Source organism: Centrocercus urophasianus, unplaced genomic scaffold, assembly GCF_019232065.1.
Source record: "Centrocercus urophasianus isolate 14NV4802_14NV808 unplaced genomic scaffold, USGS_Curo_1.0 seq_11, whole genome shotgun sequence".
NCBI lineage: Eukaryota > Metazoa > Chordata > Aves > Galliformes > Phasianidae > Centrocercus > Centrocercus urophasianus.
In genome coordinates, this window is record NW_024884253.1 from 56,383,538 (window position 1) to 56,409,527 (window position 25,990).

The window sequence follows — 25,990 nt, forward strand, 5'->3', positions numbered from 1 at the left end:
AAAGTAATAAATCTAGTGTTATTTTAAAGATATATACATAGTTACATCTCTTAAAGAGAGATTAAGTGGAAGCACGGGCTGCACAGTGGCCTTGTATTTAATAATGTATTTGTAATAAGCGTTATGTTTTTGTAATTTCAGCTGACAGATTAAACTAAAAATACGTGTGTGTGTGTATATATATATATATATATATATATATAATTTTTCTTTTTTGTAGTTGCGTGTGTTGAAGATGATGATGAAAATTCTGAAAGAGCTTCCAGAAAATCTCGTCCTGGTGTCATAACTTTTACAGAAGAAGAAACAGCAGAACTGGCAAAAATTAGGCCTCGAGAAAGTGCTACTGTGTCAGAAAAAGTTCTTGTTCAGTCTGCTGCAGAGAAAGACAGAATTAGTGAGATCAAAGATAAGCAGGCAGAATTGGAAGCAGAGCCTAAATATGCCAACTGTTGTAGTTACTGCCCCAAAAGCTTTAAAAAGCCCAGTGATTTAGTCAGGTAAGAAATGGAAAACTTCTGTATCTTTTCAATTTTCCAAATTCTTTAGCAGACATTTGGTAGTAACAGATCGTTTTAACTTTTTATGCCTAAGCTAAGGCTTGACTCATGTTTATGTAAATTTATCTTTTTCAGAATGGTTTAAAAATACGTATGTATGGTTTAACAGTATGTATGAAATTGTTGCTTGTTCTGTATCTGAGTAGAACAGCCTTTTCATGTTTCCGGTTTCCTACGCTATTAGAACCTTTTTTACAGTTTCAGAATAAATTATTTTTCCGTAAAACAAGACTTGCATATAAAAATAAAACAAAAATAAAATAAAACAAGAATATTCTTTCAGTTTGACAAATTGTGCAAGTTTGAATTGTCTTCCTTAGTTGTTCTGCTTACTGTAAAGCTGATATTAATTGTTGAGGATTTCTAAAATTAATAATGTAGAAAATATTCATAGAAGCTGACATAAGGACAGAAATTCACTTGTGTGTGTATTTTGGAATTATTAGGCATGTTCGTATCCATACTGGAGAGAAGCCGTATAAGTGCGAAGAATGTGGGAAGAGTTTCACTGTAAAATCCACTCTAGATTGTCATGTTAAAACACATACAGGTCAGTATGATTTTGAATGTCTTTGTCAAGAAACCAGTTACTTTCGTAGCTGTGTTAGCTTGAAGGTTTTGGGAGGGATTATATATTTCACTATGATGTGGGGAAAATGGCATGAGTGCCATGGCTAGGTGGCATTTGGTGCTTGCAGCGTCATCGAGTTTAATCGTATGGTTTATTCAAAATGCCATAATAATGTTCGTGGAGAATATATATATATGTATCTGCACTAATTTAATCATAAATTAGTGGTAATATCTCAGTGCTAAATGGTTTTCCTGAGCAAGAGGGTGGAGTTAAAAATAATAATAATAATTTATAAAATTAAATGTTAAAAATTCTTTGAGTTTGTGGTGGTCTTTAAAAATGCTACATTGTTTGCAAAAGCTTAAGATTTGAGGTGATTGTTTTAAATTTCTTTGAGCGAGCACTTCAATTATGTTTCTTTTCAGTTATCTTATTAGAATGGTTTGGGTTGGAAGGGACCTTTAAGATCAATTCCAATCCCACTGCCCCAGTCAGCAGTATCTCCCTCTAGACCATGTCCCATCCAGCTTTGCTTTGAATACTTCCATAGAGGGGGCTTTCTAATGGATGCTGTTGACCTTTGTTCTGTGGTTACTATACATAGTTACACTTCATTGTTATACATAAAACCAGGTCTCAACAACCAGGTTGTGAGATTTGGTCCTTTGGCTAAATACTTACTCCCAGCATCTCATTTTGATTTAGCATATACAGCGTGGTGGCATAACACACATTATTATAGTTCTGCTTCATTGCTTATTGATTTCTTGTGTATATAATGGTTCTTTTAATAATTTGATTGGATAGCAAGCAGTATGACATAATCTTGTAGATGCAATAAAGTACACTTAATTACACTTTGATACTCTTTTGACTAATACTTTGATGCTGCTTTAGCATTTGGCATTTGTATATGTCTTTTCATGCCAATTTGTAATAGTCTTCCCTCTAAGTTTCGTTTTGACCATTAGATCCCTGTTCATAGTTGAAGTTCAACATTCCAGTCCATCCGTTCTTCTTTTCACTCTCCAGAATTTTGGCATTTTAATAAAAATCACATCAGATCTTAATTTGAATATTTAACCTTCTGTTTAAAGAGGACTTCAGATGTTGAGTTCACTTTTCACTCTTTAGAATAAAGTAGTTCACTTGGAAGGGACCTACAAAGACCAAGTCCAACTGTCTGATTGCTTCAGGGCTAAACAGAAGTGAAAGCATATGATTAAGGGCATTATCCAAATGCCAGTTGAACTGTTTTGATGTTGTTAATTCATTTGCTGTTCCCTTGTTCTCTGTTCCACCCTGCCTTTTTTTTTCCCCAGGTTTGGTTTTAGAGGGAAAGACTGGAAAATGTTTTTTTCCTTGGTATTCTTAATGGGGGAGATGCCTGTGCTTGCAGTCTGTGCCTCTGTTGTCTTCATGAACTACATTGATTTGTTATTCTTAGGTTGTTTCTGCTGAACTTGAATGCTTCCAGAGATTTTGTTTATGTTGAGCAGAATGTGACATCAGTGTAACCTCAATCTATAATCTGAAATAGGTTGAACTATAATTCAGGAATTTGATGGGAAATTCTTCTGAATAAACGAGACTTAGAACTCAACAGGAGAAACTGCATGCCCTGATTCTTTTTGTGATCTCATTATCAACTGTAAATAATAAACATCACCAGGTCATAGGAATACAGTTCTGACCAGAAAGTAGGTTTTTTTTTTTTGTTTTGTTTCAAACTGAGGTTTTTTTGAAACTACTTGGTTAGTGAGGAATTTGAGAGATGTTAATGAAGATGAGTGGCCTCAAGCTGACCTATTAAGATTCTGAATGAAAAATAAAATGAGTTTCAGAAATTAAGAGGAAGTAAAGATAGACTTAATTTAGGCTACTGGTTCATTTGAAAAACAGCCAAAGTTATAAAGAAAAAGGCTACTTATTTCAATTTCTTTCTTTTCAAAATAGTTTAGAATCAGTATTTTCTTAAATTCTTGGCACAGGTCTGTTGAATTTTAGAGTTATTCTCATTTATCTGTTTGTTTTTTTTTTTTTTTTTTTTTTTTTTTTCCAGGTCAGAAGCTCTTCAGTTGTCACGTGTGCAGTAATTCTTTTTCTACAAAAGGAAGTCTAAAAGTCCACATGCGTCTGCATACAGGAGCAAAGCCATTTAAATGTCCACACTGTGATTTACGGTTTCGTACTTCTGGGCGCAGAAAAACCCACATCCAGTGTCATTATAAACCAGAAACAAAGAAGGTTAGGAAGCCTGTTGCCCGCACTTCAGCTGAGGGATTGCAGCCAGTCAGTCTTCTTAATTCATCTTCAACAGATCCTAATGTTTTCATCATGAATAACTCTGTTTTGACAAGTCAGTTTGATCAAAATTTACTTCAACAAGGACTTGTGGGCCAGGCTATCCTGCCTGCTTCCGTGTCAGGTAAAAATGGATGACTTTTTGGTGGTGGTATTTAAATCAAGTACTGAACTTTGTTTTCTGTTAGAGTTCAGAAACTTATACCAAACACTACTTCCAAACAGGTAAGCGTTGTATTGCATTGATAACTTGATGCACAGTCATGACATAAATAGAAATTTATTTTAGAATGAAAGTGAAAATGTTATGGTAGTCACAGTTAACCTGGAAGGTTCTCTTCAGGTCTGCTGTGATGTTGAACTATAGAAAGGAAAAAAAAAATGTTGATAATAAATAGGTAGACTACTTGTATTCTTTTTGTAATATTCTTGCCTTTTCCTAATAAGGAAAGAAGCAAAATGATTATTAATACCACATTTATCACAAATCAGACTTTTCAAATAACATTTATCAGTATCTTCCAAGCTCATTTGGCTGGATTTAGATAACTGTTTAGAGTAAGTCATAAGATGAGCTCAGATTACTGGAGTTAAATACCAGAGTGATACATTGCTATGAAACTACCTGATGTTTGCTTGGAATTCCGAGTGAACAGAATGAAGCATTTGTTATGTTCAGAAATCCTAGGAAGAGGCAGGAAAGTTCTGAAATCCAGGCTAGTGGTTTGTATTTTGCCCTGAGTAGATATTTTTTGTGAAGATGTTTTTATGCTAAAGATACTTATTCACAAAGAAGGATGATTTTCGGGCATCCACTAAAGGATGCTGGTTGATCATAATAAAGGTGTTTTTGGAGATTGTATGTCAAACACGAGGTGATCTTTACACATTTTGGGAGCTTTTGTAGAGGTAGTGTCTTCGATTTTTAACATTAGCTTTCTAAATTGCTAAGATTTCGATTTTCAAATGCTAATGCACTTTTTTTTCCCATCCATGTGATTACATAGGTTGTCCATAGTTTCCTTGAACAATATTTATGTGCTGTGTATAAATATGGTAACAGCTCTCACGTGTGCTAAGGGTCAGAATGCACATACCTTGTGTGTATAATTGCTGCTTGTTTTTAGGGGTAGCATACACTTAGGAACACTTAAAGCAAATTTCTCCAGATTTGTCTTGGTAGGTGCTCTGGAGTGGTTCTTATTTTGGAAGATGCCAGCTACTGTTTAAATAATAACTATCCCTAAATGACATGGAACTTATTAAATTTTAAACTAGCCAGCCAGAATGTTGAAATGACGCACAAAAGTGTGTATGTGTAGTTTCTGTATTGATTTTGTTTATAAAAATAAGCAAGCTAAAAGAGGCGGTCAGTAATGATAAAGAAAAACATAATGCAACTGTTTTCTTTGGTAGCTGGAGGTGACTTAACTGTGTCCTTGACAGATGGTAGCTTGGCCACTCTTGAAGGAATACAGTTACAACTTGCTGCTAATCTGGTTGGACAAAATGTTCAAATCTCTGGAATTGATGCTGCTAGTATCAACAACATAACATTACAGGTAGGTTGTTTTCAGTTTATTTGATTTTATAGAATCAGTTTGAAGACTGAAGGAAGTTTAATGAGTATATGTACTTCTGAAGTAGTACTTTTGAGTGAGACATCTGACAGCTCCATGCTGTTTCAGTTGTATCATGTTAGAGCTTAGGTTCATGGTGGGATTTTTGTTTTGGCTTTTTTCTCTTCAAGTTTTTCGGATTTTTACCTCTCTGGGATTTTGACAGATTTCTTTAAAATCCATTTTTTTTTTTTCTTTTAATGGCGTTTTGTCTTTTCATTTTAAAAAAACATTTTAAGCAACATCTCCCCTCCCAGTCACCCTCCTCAAAACAGAAGAACCCAAATGTTACTAAAAATTTTCCTTACCATGACACTTGCGTTGTCTAGTTTCAAACATTTAGACTCATAGTTCAAATGCCATTTGAACTTGTAAAATGAACAATAGAAATACTTTACATAAAAGAAAGTGAAATTAATAAATTTGAGAATTCAAAATGACATGAAAGAATCGTTTGATGAAATTGGTTGGGTTTGATTAGTTTCAGAGACTTGTTTTGAGGAAAAGACTTCTGGTGACTTCTATGTCCAACTCCTAGGTCAAGGAAAGATCATCATCTGAATTGCATTGGTTCATTTGAAGTCTGTCTACTTAAAAAGTTTATAGCTAAAAGTAAAGGAAACTGTAGCTTTGTTTCCCTTAATTCCCAAACACTCATCCCAAAGAAAACTGTGTATTTAAATATTGAAAACAGATATTTTCTGGTGAACTGGAACTTCTAGGACCCATAAAGACTGAAAAAGAGATCATTTCTGATGGTCTTTTTCCCTTCTGCTCCTTTCAGTGATTTGTGAGCAATAAGCCTTGCATGCAAGACACTACAAAATGCCAATATAGTAGATACCCAGTATGCCTATTTGTAGCTGTGATCATGATTTCCTGAACCTGGACGTTGAATAGGCATCCTACAAATAGATACTTCAAAAATTTTAATTTTTTTAATAGTAATCTTAAATAGTATATATTCCAAATGCACCTTTCTGAATTCTGGATTTGTTATAAATATTCATGTAACCCAGATTTATTAAGTCAGATTGATCAGACTGAGAATTTGTTTTTCAGATTGATCCAAGCATTCTACAGCAAACCTTACAGCAGAGTAATATACTTGCTCAGCAACTAACTGGAGATCCCAGTATGGCTCCACAGAATCCCTCCCTCCAGACAGCGGAAAATGCAGTGCCAGCTAACGTGGTTATTCAGCCTGTATCAGGCCTGTCTTTGCAGCCTACAGTAACATCTTCAGCTAACATGACAATTGGATCCCTATCTGAGCAAGAGTCTGTGCTGACGACCAGTGCTAGTGGTGAGTAGTGCCACTAGTCTTATGCTTTGAATTGTTTAGCATTAACTTTTCACTTTTTTTAATACTTCGTTTAGTAAGTTGGATATATGCTTCTTGTAACAGCGTATTTGTCAAATTCTGCAACTTTATCACTTTTGAATACAAGGTTTTCATAATGTGTACTACAAAATTGAAGAATATGTATAGCTTTTAGGAATATAAAAGCTTTTTAAGTTGTAGAGGAATAAATTAGACTGTGGAAATAATTTCTCCTTTAGATTGCAAGTTTTAGCATCTTACCTTGGCTAAGTCTTTCATACTAGTTCAAAAAATAATGTTGTAATTGTAGTTTTACAAAATATATATTGTAAAGAAAGGATATTCATGGAAATTTTTGTTCTACCTTTTTATATTTAGGTACACAGGACATCTCTCAGGTCATGACTTCACAGGGTATGGTGTCATCTTCAAATGGACAACATGAGATAACATTGACCATAAATAATTCCAGTTTGAGTCAAGTTCTAGCTCATGCTACAGGTTCTACTACTGCAAGCTCATCAGGAAGTCCTCAAGAAATCACTCTTACAATATCTGGTTGGTATTTCTAATTATTTTTAGTGGTACCAGATCTCTGTTTCAGAGGCTAGCTGGTACGGTATTTGAGCATATTTTTGCTGTCATCTGCATTCCTTTTTATATTCATCAGCTTTAAAAGGTATTTTCTAAATCTACCTTTGAAAGCCAAATGCAATTGCAGTGAGTACAAATGTAAGATCAGTTCCCTGTTTTATTCATGGTCTTATTTCAACAGATATTTCTCAGGGGGAAAGTTTGTGTAAGCAGTTCTTATTTCCTTGCTGTGACTCATTTGGCTTAGTGCAATTCCTGGGTAATTCCTGGTGGGATAGGAGCAAGCAGCTCAAGGCAGGCATTGGGGTTGAGTTTATTTAATATAAATTCACTTCCATACCTGTTCCAATACATATTCCAAAAGATGTTCTGACCATCCTTGCATGTGTACTCTTCAGTCACTGTAGTAAGTAGTTAGTACTCTAGGTGTCTTTAAACACATTTAGACTATCTTTACTGCCTTTAGGAAACTGATTTTATGTACAATATAATTAGCAGTCCACTTTCCTCAAAGACATGTTTGTTTAATTACATTTCTTAAGTGGATCCAGTGTTTTAACTATTAGTCTTCAGTTTGCTAGCTTGTATAGTTTCATGAAGTTCTTGTGCCTTGAATTTAAGATCTATCAGTATTCGTCTAAATATTAAGAAGTACAGGTATTTCTCTGTATATTGCCATCTGAACCTATATTAAGAATATGTTGAAGTTTTTTGTAAAAATATGCATGTGAAGAAGTGAATCTTGTTTTGGTTTTATCTTCTGCTTTTAATTTATGATCACTTTTTTTTTTTTTTAAATTGAGTGTAGTAGTAGAATAATGTTGAGATATTTCTGGCTGTAATAGGACTAATTTCTTTTTAGGTCAAGATCTTATTCAGCACAATTCTGGAAGCAGTGATCTGAATAGTAGCTTAAGGTTGACAGCACCAACCATCAACAGTCAGAGTACAGGTGCAACATTAACTATAAGTAATGACCACCTTCTTTCTCAGGGCACTTCACTAAATGCTCCAGGTATGCTTCCAGTGATTTTCTAACAAGAAATAAGTTTGTTAAAAAAAAATAAGCTTTAGGCAGGAATAATACAGTCTTGCACACTACAATTAAGTAACAACAAGATTTAGATGTTTTCTCAGTAGTTTTAAATTGCTGTACCAATTTAAATTATCCACTCCACAGAACAAGAAGGAAATGCCTACCCCTAGGATATTCTGTAGATTGTTTGTTTTTGTTTTACATATATTCCAGAGCTTAATACAACAACTGGAACAAACCTTCCTTCAACAACACCCATATCTCAATCTACAGTTTCTGCCCAGAATTTGGTCATGTCTTCATCAGGAGTTGGAGGAGATGGTAGTGTCACTTTGACCCTTGCTGATACTCAGGGAATGTTGTCAGGTGGTCTTGATGCAGTTACACTTAATATCACATCACAGGTAAGAAGTGTTTTTCTGAACTGACAGATAAGCTAGCTTTATTGTCTTAGAGGGCTGGAATTAGGATTTTTCTTAGAAAATAATTTTGAGATGAATTTTTTGTGATAAACTGGTTTTATATATGGGTGCTGTAATTTCTTCTTTAGAAGGCAAAAGCTGTCAAAATACAAGAAACGTAATGTCTTCTAATTGTAGCTTTTTTTTTGTTTGTTTTTTCCTCTTTAAATAAAAAGGGGGATGAGTAAAGAGTATTTGCTGTGGGTACCTAATGGTAAAGCTGGTAGATATTATTTTCTCAAGGATTGGCATAAATGTTACAGTAAAAATGTTTCAGAGATGTTCAGCAAATCTACCTAAGATAAGGTACATGCAGGATAAATAATAAAGAAGATGATTATCTTTTTGCTTTGTGTTTTTTTCTGGTTAAACCTTGTCTGTATCTCTGCCTTTGTTGTGAGTGAAATTGTTTTGTTGTCGTTCTTAATGAGTTGTTGGTTTTTTTTATCCCTGCTTTTCAAAAGATAGGACAATATGATCAAAACAAGAAGCTGTGTTGGGGAAAACTGAAAAACAATTTTAAATTTATCTGAGGAGGAACAGTTAATCTTTAATAATAGGACACGTTATGGAGACTGTGGTGTAGTACCTTCCTTGAGGTTTTGCATCGTGGAGACCTAAATAAGATTGTTCTTTTACCTTGAGCGTGCTTGAGAACATGTGAACTGAAGAGAAATTGGAACAGGTCTCTTCACAGCAACATAAGTGTTTAAATGAATTATGTTGTCTGGAAATTGGTCTAGATTAGGGCCATGGAGATGATTAGAGAGCTGGAGTGCACCCATCTACGGAGAGAGGCTGAGAACTGGGGATGTTAAACCTGGAGAAGAGAAGGCTTTGGGGAGATTGTATTGTGCCCTTTCAGTATTTAAAGGGGGCTTATGAAAAAAATGGAAACTGACTTTTTACATGGCCTAATAGTGAGAGGATAAAGGGAAACAGTTTTGAAGTTAAATAAGAGATTTAGATTACATGTTGGGGGAAATTCTTCACTCAGAGGGTGAATGAGGCACAGGGGCTGCCCTGAGAAGCTGAGGGGGCCACATTTCTGGGGATATCCAAAGCCAGGTAGGCTGGGGCTTTGATCTCGTGGAATATATCCTTGCCCATGGAAGGTGGGTTAAAAGCAGAAGGCCCCTTCCAACCCAAGACATTCTATGAATAAAGAGGTAAACTTACAAGAAGTTACACAAGAATAATGCCGTATGACTATTATCTCTCAAGAAGCTTCAGTATTAATTTCATTCTTATCATAATGTAAGATTTTTGTAGTGTTGTCAAAAGCTAAAGTCAAGAAAGGGTTGCGGGAAGGCTTGCGTGATTCTTGTGAACTGTTGAGAATTTTTGATGTTGTGGAATAAAGAAGCAACATATATTTTCATTTCAGAGTTTGTAATAATTTAAACAATGTAGATTTAGCAGTGTTGATGTTTATTAATAAGACACTACTCTTAATACTAAGTCAAGTAAGAAATTGGATGCTGCACAAGTACGCTGTACATAGTATGAATCTTGATAAATGGGTTGGTAATGTGTAACATACATTCACATGTAGAGATTCACATGTAGAAGTTCTAGTGGTAATGTAGAAATAGAAATAATGTGATTTTAAAAATTCTGAAACTTAATTTGTTATTTTATATTTTGACTTCATGTACTTTGGAAATATGTTTAATTAGTAGATTTAAAAAAGGAAAGATCTGTGGAAAGACCACACAAAAAAGCAAAAGATAACATTATGGAGAGCATCATCTAAAGAGGCAAAAGATGAAGGCTGAAATGTGCAGCAATTGATGCAAGATGGGGAAAAATTAGAGTTTTTGCTTTTTTGGACTTCCAATTGTTCTTACACTTAACACCTTGGTATATTTAAAATCAGAGGAGAAGGAATGCTTCTAGCAGTTGTTCAAATAAATTGTCATGGTATTTTTCAAGGAAAAAAAAGAGGTAGTTTTGAGGTATAAAAATAATTTGTGTGACTGCAATTAATTGTTTAAATGTAGTTACTCTTCTTTTTTTTTTTTCTTTTTTTCCCTTCCCTCTTTGACAGGGTCAGCAGTTCCCTGCTATACTCGCGGATTCCAGTCTCGCTAGCCAAAGTGGGTCAGGCTCACAGCAAGTCATACTGGTGAGCCATACACCCCATTCAGCAGCTACAAACTCTGATGAAATAACGTATCAGGTAGATATTATATATTTCTGTATCTCTTGTGGGTAAAGAATGTTATTAATAAAAATATTAGGATAATTCCTTTGTATACTGAAGCAGGAAGGCTGATGTCATTCCTAAGAGCACTGGGAAGAGATTCATTGTGACTTCCTAATCACCCAGATTGTGTTTAAGTTTTGAGCTGAAAAACAAAAGAGAAATATGTTTAATAATGTGTTTTTCTACAAACTGTAGCAGTGGTTACTCAGCAGTTTTCTCCAAAAAAAATCCAAGTAAATTTGTTAGGTAATAAAAATAAATGAAGTTAAGAGCTGTGGGGAAAAGCAGCATCTATTGCTCTATCTTTTTTTTTTTTTTTTTTTTTTTTTTTTTTTTTTCAGCCAAATTGGTTTAACAATGGAGTATAAACTTTTCAACTTAAGTGTTTTGAGTTTCCACAGGCTGTTACACATGAGTAATGTCAGTAATATTATCAGAAGGGGTAGCTCAGATTTGTCTTGTTGAAGGTAGGATTAATAATTTCGTTAAGGTAACATGATCTCTAAACTGGGAAATACGGTAGAGGCAGATGATGACTAACAGTCAAAGGATGTGGGGCACTGGATTGGCAAGCAGACATCAATATGTAGGCAAGTTGTGACTGATGTGAGTGAGAGAAACTTTTGAACATAAAAAATGCTTGAAAAGAGCAGACCCTCTTCAAGTTTATGCTCATAAGGGTGGTGAGATGACAAAATAGTAGAGGAAACTCCCTCAAGCTTCTTGGAAAATTGTCAGAAATGCATACCTCTCTGGCATGTCTGTACACTGATAGATGCAACTGGAGGTAGGCATACAGTCTGCAATCTGATGGGAATCACAGAAAGAAGGTAGAACACACACAAATGAAGCACAGATATGATAGGATGATGGCTTTTTAGGACAGGACAACAAGACCATAGTAGGATTACATGGAGGTTTGCATAGGAGCTGGATGGTGATTCAGCTGTGGCTTTATGGGGGAATGATGTCTGGAAGATCAGGCTGTGGTGAATACTAATCATTTGCTTCAGATCACGTGATTAAGAAGAATCTGAAGATTTGTATTTCATCAGACACAGTCTTGGGTTTCCTGCCCCTAGCTCACACTTTGAGTAGAGGAACTGAACTAGATGATTTCAAGAAGTCTCTTCCAACCTAAGTAATTCCATGATTTGCAATCTCTGGTTTGCATATACTTCAGCCCACCTAAGATCATCTGAAAGGGCAACAAGCCAGGGTGCAAGGAATCTAGGAAACTTCTGGAGTGTATCAAGAAATTCCTGGTACAGGAGGTTGAAAAGCCAGCAAGGAAAGATGTTCAGCTGGGCTTCATAATTGCAAACAAGGAAGAACTGGTCAGAAATATGAATGTCAGGAACACCCTTGGTAGCTGAGACTGTAGATGATGGAGTTCAGGCACCAGAGAGAAGGAAAGAAACAAAAAAATGATTGGACTGCTGCATTCAGTGATGATGTTACCTGTGCAACAATGTCAAGGCCATTTGCTAGTGGTGTACCTCAGGGTTGAAATACTGGGATGAGTACTATTTAACCTCTTCATTAATGACCTGCGTGATAGAACAGAGAGCATGCTCAATTGATTTGCAGATTATAGAAAACTGTGAGGAGTTTTGTGATGGATTGGATGGTTGTGCTGCCATTGAGAAGCATATTGATAGGCTGGGGAAATGGGCCAACAGGAATGTCATGAAATTCCATTTAGGGAAATGCAGAGTTCAGTCCCTGGAGAAAAATAACCCCATGCACTGGTATGTGCTGGAAAGCAGCTTAGTAGAGCAGGACTTGTATGTGGAGGGGGTGAGGGGTACTAGTGAACAAGTATTTAACCATGAGTTAGCAATGTGCTCTTGCAGCAGAGGTGGTCAGCAGCATCCTTGGATTCATTTAAGAGCAGGATTGGGAGGGAGGTGATTGTCCCCCTCTATTCAGCTCTTGTGAGACCCCATCTGGAGTATTGTGTCCAGGCCTGGGGCACCCAGCAGAAGAAAGACGCAGAGTTCTTGGAGTGGGTTCAGAGGAGGGCCACTAAGAAGATCAGAGGGCTGGAGTACCTTTCCTGTGAGGAAAGGTTGAGGGAACTGGGATTGTTTAGCTTGGAAAGAGAATGCTCTGGGGAGACATCATTGTGGCCTTCCAGTACCTTGAAGGGAGTGTATAAACAGGAAGGGGGATGACTGTTTACGTGGGTGATAGTGATAGGGCAAGAGGGAGTGGTTTTAAACTGAGACAGGGGAGGTTTAGGTTAGATATTAGGAAGAAGTTTTCTTCTCAGGAGGTGGTGATGCACTGGAAGAGGTTGCCCAAGGAGGTTGTGGATGCCCCATCTGTGGAGGCATTCGAGGCCAGGTTGGATGTGTCTCTGGGCAGCCTGGTCTGGTGGTTGATGACCATTCAGATAGCAGGGGGGTTGAAACTAGATGATCTTTGAGGTCCTTTTCAACCTAGGCCATTCTATGACTATAATTGCCAGCAGGGCAATAGGAGATGATTCTTTCCCTTTACTCAGCACCAATGAAAGGACATGCTGTGGAGTGCTCTGCCCAGTCATAACTCACCAGTAAAATAGGGACATGAACATATGGCAGGGAGTACAGTGAAGGGCTGCAGAGATGATTGTGTTAGTGTCTGCTGCAGGAGGAGAGACAGAGTGTGGGGATTGTTCAGCCTGATAAAAGCCTTCGTGGTGGTTGGTGATGGTGAGGTTGTTCTTAACAGTGTGCATGGTATCTGATGTGAGGGAATAAAGCAGACAGAGCCAGTCTGATTTCAGTGGTGCTTATGAAACGACAGCAGGCTATAACCCTTGTTTTACTGTGAGTGAAACAGGTGGTTGAATTCTGGACAAATTTTCAGGAGAGTCTGGAGTCTCCATACTTGATATTCAGAAGCTGTCTGGGCATGACTGTGAGCCTGCTCTTGGGAATTTTGGAATAGATGATCTCAAGGCATCCCTTCCAACTTGAACTATTCTATTAATTTCCTATTTTTACACTTTCATATGGTTGAATGAGAATTCTGAACAATTTTGCAGGGTTCACATACTCTGTGAAAATGGGTGGTCTAAAATTTTACTTGCCCATATTGTATCTCCTCTAAATTTAGGACTGGATTTTGTCTTTCAATTTATATATGCTTTCATAAATCAGAGTAGCATTTCATAAGGCTTACTAGAATGTCACCTGCAAACTGTGACAGAACCTGAGAAGCCATACGGTAGCAGTCAACATGTAACACTAATGAAGACCACTTTCCTTTCTGGTGACTGTTAATTTACCAGTAAACATTTCAGCAATTTCTTGAAAGGTTCGAACTAGTTGGAAATGTATAAATAAGTGTGTGTGATAAAAGGTTTTTTCTAATCCCTTCTTTTAGTTGTTTTGATATTACATCATTACTAATTTTGTTATATTCCTGATTTTTACTATGGGTAATGTTCTGCACTGCTTTGTACCTTTCTCGAGTTTAGTTCATCCTGAATTAGTCACTTAGCACTTAGTTTCTTTTCTGTATTTTCATATATTTCTTTTTAAAGAAAAAAATTCCATGAAGTTGAACAAGTTTCATGTTGCCTCCTTTGAGGAAAGTGAAACACAGCAAAACCATGCCCAGACCCTGTCAGCTTTTCATTGTTATTTCTGAGACTGTGTTAGTAGCTCAAAAATGCTTACTTAAGGTAACTGAATCCCTAATGAATGAATTAACCACATGGAAAACCATAAACATTCTCCTTTGTAAATGTCAGAGATGTTTTCTCTCTTTCTCTCTCTTTCTTTTCTCTGGAACTTTGTTTGGCTTTGAATTTTGTTTGTTAAGAATCATTTGAGATCTCAGGAATATAAAACTGGATGTAAAAAATTATTTATGTACTCAGACACATCAGATTTTACTGCATAAATGAATTTGAGCATAGTTACTCTAATCTTTTTGTTTCCTTAAAATTTGGTTATTCTAAGAGCAGTGAAATACATGGTTGTTTACATACAATTTGTCTTTCCTTTGTGTTGATAAGGTGCTTGCAAGCACCCTCAAAAAATTGATCACATCAAAGCAGCATCCAGAACAACCACCCAGTCTGCTGTGAGTGTACTTGATTATTTGACTGTGTTTTATAAATCGTTATAGGTGACAGAGGTTTCTCCTAATGTGACTAAAAGCAATCAAGCAGAAAAAGAAGGTCGTGTGCACCAGTGTTTTGAGTGTAGTCAGACCTTTTCTTCAGCCACCATGCTGATGCATCACAGTAAAGAGGTTCACGGCAAGGAAAGAATACATGTTTGTCATGTCTGCAATAAAGCCTTTAAGCGGGCAACACATCTCAAGGTATTTGGTAATAACAGTGGATTGTTCTGATAACTTGTTCTTTTGTTTTGGAATTGTTGTCATGTTACTGAAAGATACCTGTTAGCCCTTTACTTTTTCTGTTCATGCATAGTTTGTGAAGTGCATGATGTCTGTGAGGGGGAACTTAAATGACAGCATATGCTGACATAACTCTTCCATTGAGCATGGAGAAGTTTTTAGTGTTTTAATGTATATGTTGTCCACAAAAAGAAAGACGTGGATACCTGTCATATAAACAGTGGTGTCAGAAAAAGGTGTTTATTCTGTTCTCTTATATATATATTATTGCTACTTATCTTCTTTTCCAGATACACTTTTTGTAATTGTAAAATGCAAAGCAAAATCCTTGCTCTTATTTGATTTTTGGGTGTTCTGTTTTGTGAGTACAAGTGACATCTTCAGAGCAAACATTTGTTTTAAAATCCCCTTATGTTGTTGCTGTTCAGTACTTAAGAGAGTTTTTCAGAAGATTTCTTCTCACTGTAGTATCATATTTTAAGGAAATATACTTTGGTTGTGAAGCTTGTGCCTTTTGGGCGAGCACATGTGACAAAAAGATTATTGGTTCTTGGGAAAACACAAAATGCTGTGAAACTCAGTTACCTATATTTTATGAGAAAGTTTTCAGCAAAAAAAAAAAAAAAAAAGAGATTTGAATACAGAATTAGTAATTGTGAAAATGAAGAAATCAGACACCAATCTCCTAAACTTCTTTTTGTGGAAGTAAACTTTTTGAGCCCAGTGTTAGTGAATTAAGTTCACTGATGGTAAATTATTAATACCTAGTAAAATTGTGCTGTCTTACCTTTCTGAGCTTTTTAGGATGTTTCTTAAGAACCTTAGTGGTTTTTTTTTTTTCTTTTTGAGTAATTCAGCAATTGGTTGTAAGTGGTTCCATTTGCATGCTGACACTATAGCTGTGTGTGTAGCAGTGCTCTCCTTTGAGGCCTTTACTGTTTTAGAATGATCTTCATTTGGGACCTGGGTTCAAATGCCTGTGTATCAGGCAAGTGATGGGGAGGTGGGTACTGTAGAAAGGGAGAAAAAGCTAGCTTATGATACATAGTTGACAAAAATCTATGTTTGTAAGTGATAAAAACATTCAAAGAGCACTGGGTTTTCATGAGTAACGTTATATTATCTTCAGATAATTTGTGAAGGTACTAACTTATGCAAAATAAATATTTCTTGACAGAGGCTTTCAGAAATGTAAAGCTACTGATGCCTCAGCCCTACAAAGAGATGATATACAAACAAGTCTCTCTTTTAGAAAAAAATGCAGGGTTCCATCTTCTGTGTGTTTTCTATTGATGACTAAGATCATCTGCTTTTATCTTCAAAAGTGAATATGTTTCTATGCTCAATGGTTCTAAGATGTCATCTTTTCTGTGCTACCTTAGGAACACATGCAAACCCATCAGGCTGGACCTTCACTGAGTTCCCAGAAACCTCGGGTGTTTAAGTGTGATACCTGTGAAAAAGCTTTTGCGAAGCCAAGTCAGTTGGAGAGACATTGTCGCATTCACACAGGTAACATCAGAAATGATCTTCATCTCATACAATTTTCTTATGCATATGTGACTGTTACATTTCAGAGTGTTTGCTCTTAGGTTCAGGTGATTGCATTTAGATAACAAAGAAAAAAGAAAAAAGAAAGGTTAAAATGAGAGCAAACTTGCAATCTCAACTAGCATGATATTCTGTTTAAATCTATGCTTAGTAGTGAGACTAAGAATCTCCATATATTGGCACTCACTGTACTGCAGCAGTGATGTGAATACACAAGCTTATGTTGAAAATTTTGTCATTGAAATAGATTGATAAATGGATTTTTTAAGGCATTGTTTGAAAACACTGGATATCTTCAAGACTGTAGGAGAGTGTGCAAATGTATTGGTGTGTTCAGTGATGTTAAAGAACAGTCTTAACTGCTGAAGCTGACTGCTGTAAGTGATGCTTGGTGGTTAGTTCAACCATCAGTCAGTTCATCTGTCTCTGCTGCTAGAATACAATGTTGTATTCTTTACTGCCAAATTATTTTCTTTAACTGTTATTCTGTAATTATACTACACTGTCTCCTCCTGGGGGGCACATATTTCCCTTGATAAAGTACTCTTCAGGCTGCAGTTTGTGGCCCGCCACAAGGAGAAAGCTATGTGTAATAGATCCCATCTGCCTTCCCCTTCACCTTGTGTGTGTTAACGACATGAGTTTTAAACGTTGGAGTCATTCTCTGAAACAACTACTTTCTTCCATACCGCTGCTGCCAATTAATGGCTGTCGTGTCTGCTAGAATTAAAAAGGAATGGATAAAGTTATCCATGTTGCTTCTAAGCTGCTGAAGACTAAGGAATATAACTGTGTATGCTGTAGCATAGGAGGACTTCCAGTAACATGATTACTGTTTCCTTCAGTGAGTCAGCTGGAGCTTTCTCTTTCTGTGGTATTTTCACTGTCTTATGTAGCTTTTGGCTACTGTTCATGGATTTAAAGCAAAATTTCTAATCTCTTCATTTAAGCTATCTTGTTAACCTTGTCATTTTGCCATAGTTGGCATCACTTGCTTGTCTCATGAGGTATAATCTGAGTTTCGTCTTTTGGATGGATCTTTGTACCCACAGATTCAGTCTTGTAATTCTAAGTACTGTATCTCTGAAGAATAGGCTTGCCCAAATACTCGACTTTCTTGTGTATGCTCTCATATCATATATCTTAAAATATTAGAATTTCCTCTTCTCTGACTTCAACAAGTGAGTGTCTTATTCAGATGCATTTGAACTACTTTGGCTTTTCTGCAGAACTCGCTGCCAGATGTCTCTGTATCGTGCTGGACTTCCATTCATATATACCTTTGTTCTCTGTTGCACCAACTGCAAACTGTCTTCACGCTTAAGTGACTTTGAGCCGCACTTAATTGTGTTCTTTCAATCTCCCTGTCTCCTCCTGTTACTTCCCTTATCTGTATGTCTGTCCTTCCTTGTTTCCCTCTTCCCTCTCTACACCAAATGACCCACACTGAGCTCTTTATTCCCGTCTCTAAACAACATGTGATCCCTGCATTTCTCTCCCTGTTCAAAATTCCACACATTTTCATTCATTCTAACATGGCTGTGCCAAATGTTGAGGGGAATGAGTATGTTCCTTGAGTGTTCATAGAGCAGCATCTTTAAATTCTCTTTTTTGTTGTTTATGTGACTTCTGGTAGGCTGTTGATGTGTGAGGACCATTGCTTTGTACTAATTATTTAGATTATCAGATTATCCCATTGCACACTTGTTATCTTTTCATTATTTTCTCATATTTATAGCAGATTCTTAAAATTTCTGTCTGTCTCTGCTCTTTGTTCATTAAGGACTTAACATGGTGGGATTTCAGTCTACATGTAAGACTGCATTGTGGTGTTATGAGTAATAAACGACATGATTTCCAATGGAAGATGGGGGAAGTAGATGAAGCTGGAAACATAACATTGCCACAGGGAATTGCTTTAACTTGCTGTGTAACAGTGATACTATTTAAAAAGAAGATAAAAAAGATTGTTGGGTGATGAATGACTCTGATTAGGGTTAGAGTACTCCATCTTCACCATTGTTTATAAGCAGTTACTGAGATCAAGGCATACCTTGTCTGTCTGTGCTTTCCTGCAGGCTTTTGGCGTGTATCATGAAGTCTGTAAATAAATGAAAGTAGCCTGTGACTTGCTTTTTACCAGGAAAAAAGAATTTGAGGAGAATTATTCAGGAATCCATGTGTTTGTGGATGAATTAGATCAGACCTATATAATGTACAGCCCACTGTGACATTGCTTGAACTGTTACAATGAGTTTGGCTAATCCAGTTGACTAATTCAGCGCTTATTCTGTATACTGTCAAAAGTAAAAAAGGTGCAATAATTGCAAGAATTGAGTTATTAGCATTTATCAGGCAGCTAAGAATCAGAAGGTCCAGGTGTTGCTTGTGTCTTTTTGCACATCTCATTCTGTTGCTGCTCTGCTGAGAACTCTAACAGAAAAGGATAGGAGGATGGAAAGAGGATTCATGAACATGTTAATTTATGTTTCAGATATTTTTGCTAAGAAAATGTTGAGATTTGGGAATCCTAAGAGCAGCTTCAGAGATTGTGCAGTGGCAGGGTATGGATAGATAGGGGTGTAAAAAGGAGATAAAGAATCAAGGGTGTGTGTTGGGTTGGAAGGGATGAGATCCTCCTTATGTCAGTTGAGGAGTAAGTTTTCAGTGCAGGCATAATAGGATAGACTTCAATATTAGTGGGCTGAGTCATTCACTTAGAGCAAAACAACTCCTGGCAAATAAGCATTAAGTCCTGATGAGGACTGATGGGTAAGCTGATATGGTACAGCTGATCTCATGTTTTAGAGATTTCTGCTAATCCTGTACATTCTAATCTAATGGGCTGCCTGCTTTCATTCCTCCATACCTTACCCAAAGAGAATATAAGTTATTGTGAGTGACAACTTTCTGATAGTAAAACTAGAAGAAAGGGAGTACAGCTTCTTTGTGGTTACTGTGGTAGAAAGAAAGGTTCTTGTTATATTGAAGGCAGGTAGAGAAAGGCAGGAGTTGCAGTCAAAGATGATTAACTGCCTTCAAAATTCCATAATAACTTGCTTTCTGTTTAACTGGCTTAAATAATTCAGATGTTATTAAAAGGCAGTGCTGTAAGAATCCCACAAATAGTCTGATAACAGGAAACAAGGCAGCTTCCTTCCTGCTTTGGCTCATGCTGTCCATTATAATACATAATGGCACTTCAGGAAGGCTTTGAAAAGACCAGAGCCCCTTTATACATCTGTTTCTAATAAATCTGCACCGTCATAGAAGAAATTATTTCTATTTTGGAATCGCTTGTAATTTACTCAGTAAATCTTCAGATATTTTTGGGTTTCTTGTATATGAGCACTCCGGAGCTGGGAGTGCCCGCAAGCTACTAAGTCCTTGCTGAATTATTTTCTGTCTCGTTTGAAGTTGTGGGCTCACCTGTTGCTGAAACCTGGTAGTCATTCCTTCAAAAGGGGATGTTCTAAAAATCTCTGAAGACCAAGCAAGTGAAAATGTCCTGCAAAGAAGTCTTTAGATTGATTTAAAAAAAGCCTAGTAAGAGCAGCTGAGGTTAAGCCTAAACCAAATGGCTTTCCTAAAGGAATGATCCTTGCCTGTGAGAAACTGAGATTCCTATCTTGATTAAACACAATAATTTATAATACACAGTGCCTACTGAATTCATGGTCCAAAGAAAAAAACACATTTTCTTCTCTGAGTAAAATTACAGAATCGTCTGAGTTGAAAAAGACCCTGAAGATTATCAAGTTCGTACATCATCCTGACCTACTGAGTCCCATCACTAAACCACATCCTTTAGAGCTTTCCACACTTCCCTTAAATACCTGCAGGGATGGAAGCTCCACTTCTCTCAGGGCAGCTTCTCCCTGTGCCTAACCAGCCCGTCTGTGGACGAATTCTTCTTAATATCCAATTGAAATCTCCCCTACACAACTTGAGTCTCTTTGTTTGCATCCTTTAATCAATCTTATACATTCAGGACTTATCAGTGAAGAGCAGTTTGGATAAACACTGCAAAAATTAGAGGGAAGTGAATGATTCTATTTCTGATAGAAGAAGCCATATGGCGTAATCCCTTACACAGCACCGAAATGGCTGCTTATTTTAGAACAGAAAACTGAAAGTGTTGGTGGAAACATTTTAAATTCAAATTAGTGAAATCATGCTTAAAATAAAGAACATGCAAAAATAAAGAACACTTGTGCTGCAGTTCATCTTTCTAGATCAAGAACCCCTTTTCTTGTCTATGGTCTAATCTTATGAAGAAAAATAATGACAGGCTGCATGCTGTACATGCAGAAAAAACGTCAGCATCTTTTCTGCAAAAGCAGAACTTTGAGTGAAGGGAGGAACTTAGCTTTTAAAGTAGTTCCTTTTAATCAGAGTATTGAAGTGAGTGTGGCTTTGACCATAATTTTGCACTACACTGGAGATTTGTAATGCTGTGAAACTTAATTTGTTAAGTTTTCCTTGAAATAATCCTTTGCATGCAGACACTGTCAGCCTTGTTGGAAAGGCTGTGTAATGATCACTTTCTTGAATGGATTTATCAGAACAATCTTCCCAAAATCTTTCTTATGGACCACATCTGAGAATTGCTTTAGTAGGCAGGTGAGTGGAAACAATATTTTGCAAGCCTAGCTGATTTTTCCCTGGAAATTCAAAGTAGAAATACATTTAAAGCTTTGTTTTCAAGATGCAAGAATGTATTCCTGTACTTGTTAGCTGAATTGATTTGTAGTCTGAACAGTAATCTTCCCTTTTCAGCTTGCCTGTTCCCCAGGTATATCTTCCTTTTGCTTATCTTAAGTAGCTGAGTATTATTTGCTTCACTGTAACATAAGCATCTGAGGTCCTCTTGGAGTGACATCCTAATAGAAATATGCTTCTGTTAGGTCTATATACTTCTATTAGATGCCTTCTATCTCTCCAAGTGTGCTTTGAACTGAAGTAGTGTTTTCATCCCTTCAGAAAACAGGGAGTAACTAGAGATGATGATGAGAGCAAAAGGAATAGTATCCAAGCCCAGGAAGAATTTTATGCTCATTTTGGTTTCATACTTTTTTCGTATTAAAAAGGAAGAAGAAGCAGAAGTAACTGTAGTGATCTCCTTGTTATTGCTGAAATTCTCTTGTGTTTCAGTTTGCCAAGAGATCTGATTTCTATTCCAAATGTTGTGTTTGAATTGAGTCTGAGATAGGTCCAGATTATTCTTACATTTTTTGCTTGTCATGTTTTCATTCCAGCAAGTAGATCTTTTGAGACATATCTGGTAGCAAAAGAATTATTGAATGAATTTATACATAAATCCTTTATTTATAAGTAGAGGAACTTCTGTTCCTGTTTACTTTCTGCTGCAGCTGTACTCCCTGGTAAGAAGAGCAGTGACAAGCAAGATAAAATGAAAGGCCATTGTCGTAGGCAGCTTTTTTTGTGCTCAGAAACCTTTCTCCTACTCTACTGTTGGTGCTGTTTGGTGTTTACAACAGTAAGCGCTCTTTCTGTTACTGTTTGACCTGTAGCTCTAATTAGTTAATACTTTTAAGCTTACTTAATGATTTACTAGTATTAAATATTCTTTTACTGATTGCCTGAGAAGCTACAATATCTGTGAAGCGCAGGGGTAATGAAAGAAGAGCATTTGTGTCATTTCAGATATTTGTTGAAATACTGTTATGATGATGAAGTTGTGGGGGCTTTACTAAAAAATTACTAATATTGTGAGTCCTTTGGAAAATTACCAGTGTTATTTTAACACATTCAGCATTCTAGTTTCTTACAGACATCAGCTTTGTTAACTTTAGAATATTGTTTTATCTCTGTTACTCATAAATGTTGTAAGACAGTGATGGTCCCCTCAAGTACAGAAAAGTCATACTGGCTAAAAAAAAAAAAAAGATTTTTAGAATCTCTATTAAATAGTTTGCTTTGATATAATTTGAATATGAAATTTAACAGTAGTGATGAGTTAAGATTCATGTCAATATTCTGATATTTCATTTAGGATGTTTTTCTGATTATGTGGAGTTACAGCACTTTGAGGGAGACACGAGGAAACAAATTGTTTGTCTACTTAATTTCTAGGTGGTCTTAATTATTTTATTGAATTTGGAACTTTATATGTTTAAATGAACATTAATTACGTTTTTCTCTTTTAGGGGAACGGCCATTTCAGTGTACGCTATGTGAAAAAGCTTTTAACCAGAAGAGTGCTCTTCAAGTTCACATGAAAAAGCACACGGGAGAAAGGCCTTACAAATGTGATTACTGTGCAATGGGATTTACACAGAAAAGCAATATGAAACTTCATATGAAACGGGCTCATGGTTACACTGGTATGTAGCGCAGTGTTAGCAGTGGCAAGTACAGGAAGCTGCATGGTTTATTAGGAAATCAGAAAATGTTTCCCCTAAGTCACTGAAGAATTAGACATCAATAAGCTGAAGAGTTGGTGAGCTAATGGTTGCACACGACCAAATTACACTTTGAAACAAATGGGTAACTGCTAATGGCTCCGTGGTTGTGGTGGAGCCTTCTGTTGCTAAAATAGAAAGTTCAAAACCTAGTATAGGGGAATAATTGCTTATATTGGTCTGTAGCTTTTGTGGGTAGCTTTTCCCAAAATGGTTTTTTTTTTTTTTTAATAGCATCTGTAGAATCTGTGATATTAGTATGATGCCACTGTTGAAATAGTTGCATAACAGATTTCCGAGTGTAATTTTTTTATTCACATGTAATAATTCTCAGCGTATTTCCATTTGTCTTACACTGCCCATCCAGTCATACTCATTTTCTTTTTTTCTTGTAGGTCCTGTGCAAGAACCTGCTAGTAATCAAGAACAAGAAGGGGAAGATATTAGTCGTGCTCTGAATTTAGAGGAAGTGGTACAAGAATCGTCAAATGAATGGCAAAATATAGGCAGTGTTTTTCGATGACACCTTGATGTCTGAAAGCTGACTTTTTTTTTTTTTTTTTTTTTGGAACTTGGGTTTCTCTAAAGAAGTTTTCAGAGAAGGGAAAAGTTGGATTTTACAGTTGAAACTTCAAGCATTGGAAATATTAACAATAAAATAATATATTATAGGATTTTTTTTTAATTATTTGCAAAAATTACCTAAAAGAATCGATGTCCTTTTTTTAAGCTTGTAGAAAAATATTGTGAAATCATCACTTAATCTGTGCTAAGTTGTCTGTGAATGAATGAACTCAGGTAATACTGTATACAGTTTCATCTTTTAATTCACAGCCAGTATATCTATTTGAAAAATGAACTGGAACTTCATACTAGAGTAGAATTTTTAAAGGAGGGGAATAATAACTTCATGGGAAAACCATGAAGCTGTTAGCTTTCTTTTTTTTTTTTTTCTTTTTACCTATTTAAAGAAATAATTGAGTTCAGAAACAAAATGTTACAAGTAGGTGCATGCAGTAAAAAGTAGTTCTTTTCTTTTTACAACTAGATGCATGCAGCAAAAGTAGTTCTTTTCTTTTTACAAGGCACGTGAAAAGGCTCTATTTTTGTTTTGTTAGTGCATTTTCAGAATGTTGAAATAAATTGCCATGAATGCATGGCTTTTCTTGAGTTATGCTCTTGAGAGAGAGCATGTTCATTTCCATTCCAACCACAGAGGCAGGTGGTTGTTTCTACATAAAAGTGCTTGAGGTTTATAACTCAGCAGTTACTATTTAAAGAGAATTCAAATCAGGAAGGGTTGCAAGGAAGGCCTCTTTTATGTTTGCTGTATTGGATTAGCAGGTACGTCTCCCAGTGTCTGTGAAAGGCACAGCCAAATGCTAAATTTGGGAAGTCAACATAAAGTTTTATGTTAGCAGTCAGAAAATGTGGTGCACGCTGTTACCTATGTTATACAAAATTCCCAGTGCTGTAAACAGTTACTTCAAATCTGTAAATTACTCATTGTTTTCTTTGTGGATTTTGGAAATATGTTACTTTTATTTGTTGTTTAAGTCATTGTTTCATCAAAACTACCTAGATGACTAAAGCAATGCTTTGAAAGGTGCCACTTAAATCTATTCATAGCAAAGAAACACTGGAGTAAAGACATAGTCATCTTTTAGACATTCCAAAGACAAGCTCTTTTCTTATTTTTACCTTGTTCTTTTGAATTTTATTTATATGTTACATATATATATAGATATATATGTGTGCTTGTGTGTATATATATATATGTATATTTAAAGTTATATGAGCCTCTATGTGGCTGATCAGTATATTTTGTAAATACTAATCCTGGTTGCAGGAAGTTCATCTTTTCGGTTTGCTGCAAGTACTCCTAGATCAGTAGTGGTTTCACTGTACTATAATACAGAGCTGAATTTTAATTTACATTCTGAAAGATGATTGCTCTCAGATCCAAAAAGCTCTCTTTTGTAAATATTGTCTATACTTTGTCTATGATACCAACTAGTTATTTCAGATTGCTGAAGCAAGAAATTACTGTTTTTTCAATAGGGCATCTCTTGATTCTTTTGTTAACTCTTTTGGCATATGTATATAAGTAATATAGTTGTTGACATGAAAATAACACTTTTGTTATGTGGAATATTTAATTCAAAAACATGTTAAATAATATTACTCTTTTCCTAAATCTGTTTTGTGTATTTTTTATTCCATCCTGAATTCTGGGAAACTAAAAGCAGTTTAACAGAAGCACGCCTTTATTTTATTTAAAGAGCGTATGTGACGATCTTCCAGCAGTGCCTTCCTTTCCAGACAGCAATAGTGTTTCAGCTATACAAGAAAGATATCTTTTACAGTTGCTTTCTGAAGGCCTGCTGACCCCTTGCATAGCAGGCTTTTTATGCATAATTGCATAGAATTAGGAGCTGTGTAATCCTGAATCAGTTCTGATGGGCTGTATGGTATATGGAGTGTATAAAACCATTTTGCTCCACTTTCAGAGAATAGCTTGTAAATGCACAGCAAAGTTGAGTGGAGCTGGTTTGTTGCATAGGTGATGACAAGATGATTTACAGCTGGTCGCAGTTCCATACTTCCTAATGACAGTGTGATTGCTGACTGCGGGGGGGTATTCATCCTGCTCTGGCTGTGATTGCTTTGCCAGCAAGTAACAAATGGTGGTGACTGATACTAAGAGAGCATGTACTAAAAGCAGACTATGTCATGTATAAAGTTTTAAAGTGGTCACTCCTCAAAGTGTTTTGGCTTGATTAGGGGCAGTGAGTGTGTGCTCCAAATCCTGGAAGTGACAGACAGCATGAGCTGTGTAATCCCTGACACTTTTCTTCAGTGCAGTCTGCTTCTCCTTTAGTGTTTGCACTCCTGTCAGTTAGAGTAAACAGACTTTCTAAAACCTGTTTTGTAACATGGTATTTTATTTGCTTCCCTCCCCACCACCCCA

The 25,990-nt window shown here is 36.2% G+C and overlaps 1 protein-coding gene across 3 annotated transcripts in view; it reads left to right on the forward strand.

Moving 5' to 3' along the window:
- The window catches only part of ZNF236 (zinc finger protein 236), a 68,477-nt gene extending 43,261 nt beyond the window's left edge, over window positions 1-25,216 (forward strand). For 2 of the 3 annotated variants that reach the window (XM_042837668.1, XM_042837687.1), the window contains exons 21-33: window positions 221-500; window positions 1,007-1,110; window positions 3,197-3,562; window positions 4,855-5,000; window positions 6,120-6,363; window positions 6,760-6,939; window positions 7,838-7,990; window positions 8,225-8,415; window positions 10,523-10,654; window positions 14,807-15,004; window positions 16,426-16,555; window positions 22,765-22,941; window positions 23,415-25,216. In XM_042837668.1, the coding sequence (XP_042693602.1) occupies window positions 221-500; window positions 1,007-1,110; window positions 3,197-3,562; window positions 4,855-5,000; window positions 6,120-6,363; window positions 6,760-6,939; window positions 7,838-7,990; window positions 8,225-8,415; window positions 10,523-10,654; window positions 14,807-15,004; window positions 16,426-16,555; window positions 22,765-22,941; window positions 23,415-23,542 (2,429 nt within the window). In that variant the 3' untranslated portion in view covers window positions 23,543-25,216. The remainder of the gene's footprint in view (window positions 1-220; window positions 501-1,006; window positions 1,111-3,196; window positions 3,563-4,854; window positions 5,001-6,119; window positions 6,364-6,759; window positions 6,940-7,837; window positions 7,991-8,224; window positions 8,416-10,522; window positions 10,655-14,806; window positions 15,005-16,425; window positions 16,556-22,764; window positions 22,942-23,414) is intronic. The other variant, XM_042837676.1, reaches the window with a different exon arrangement.
- Window positions 25,217-25,990: the final 774 nt, after the last annotated feature.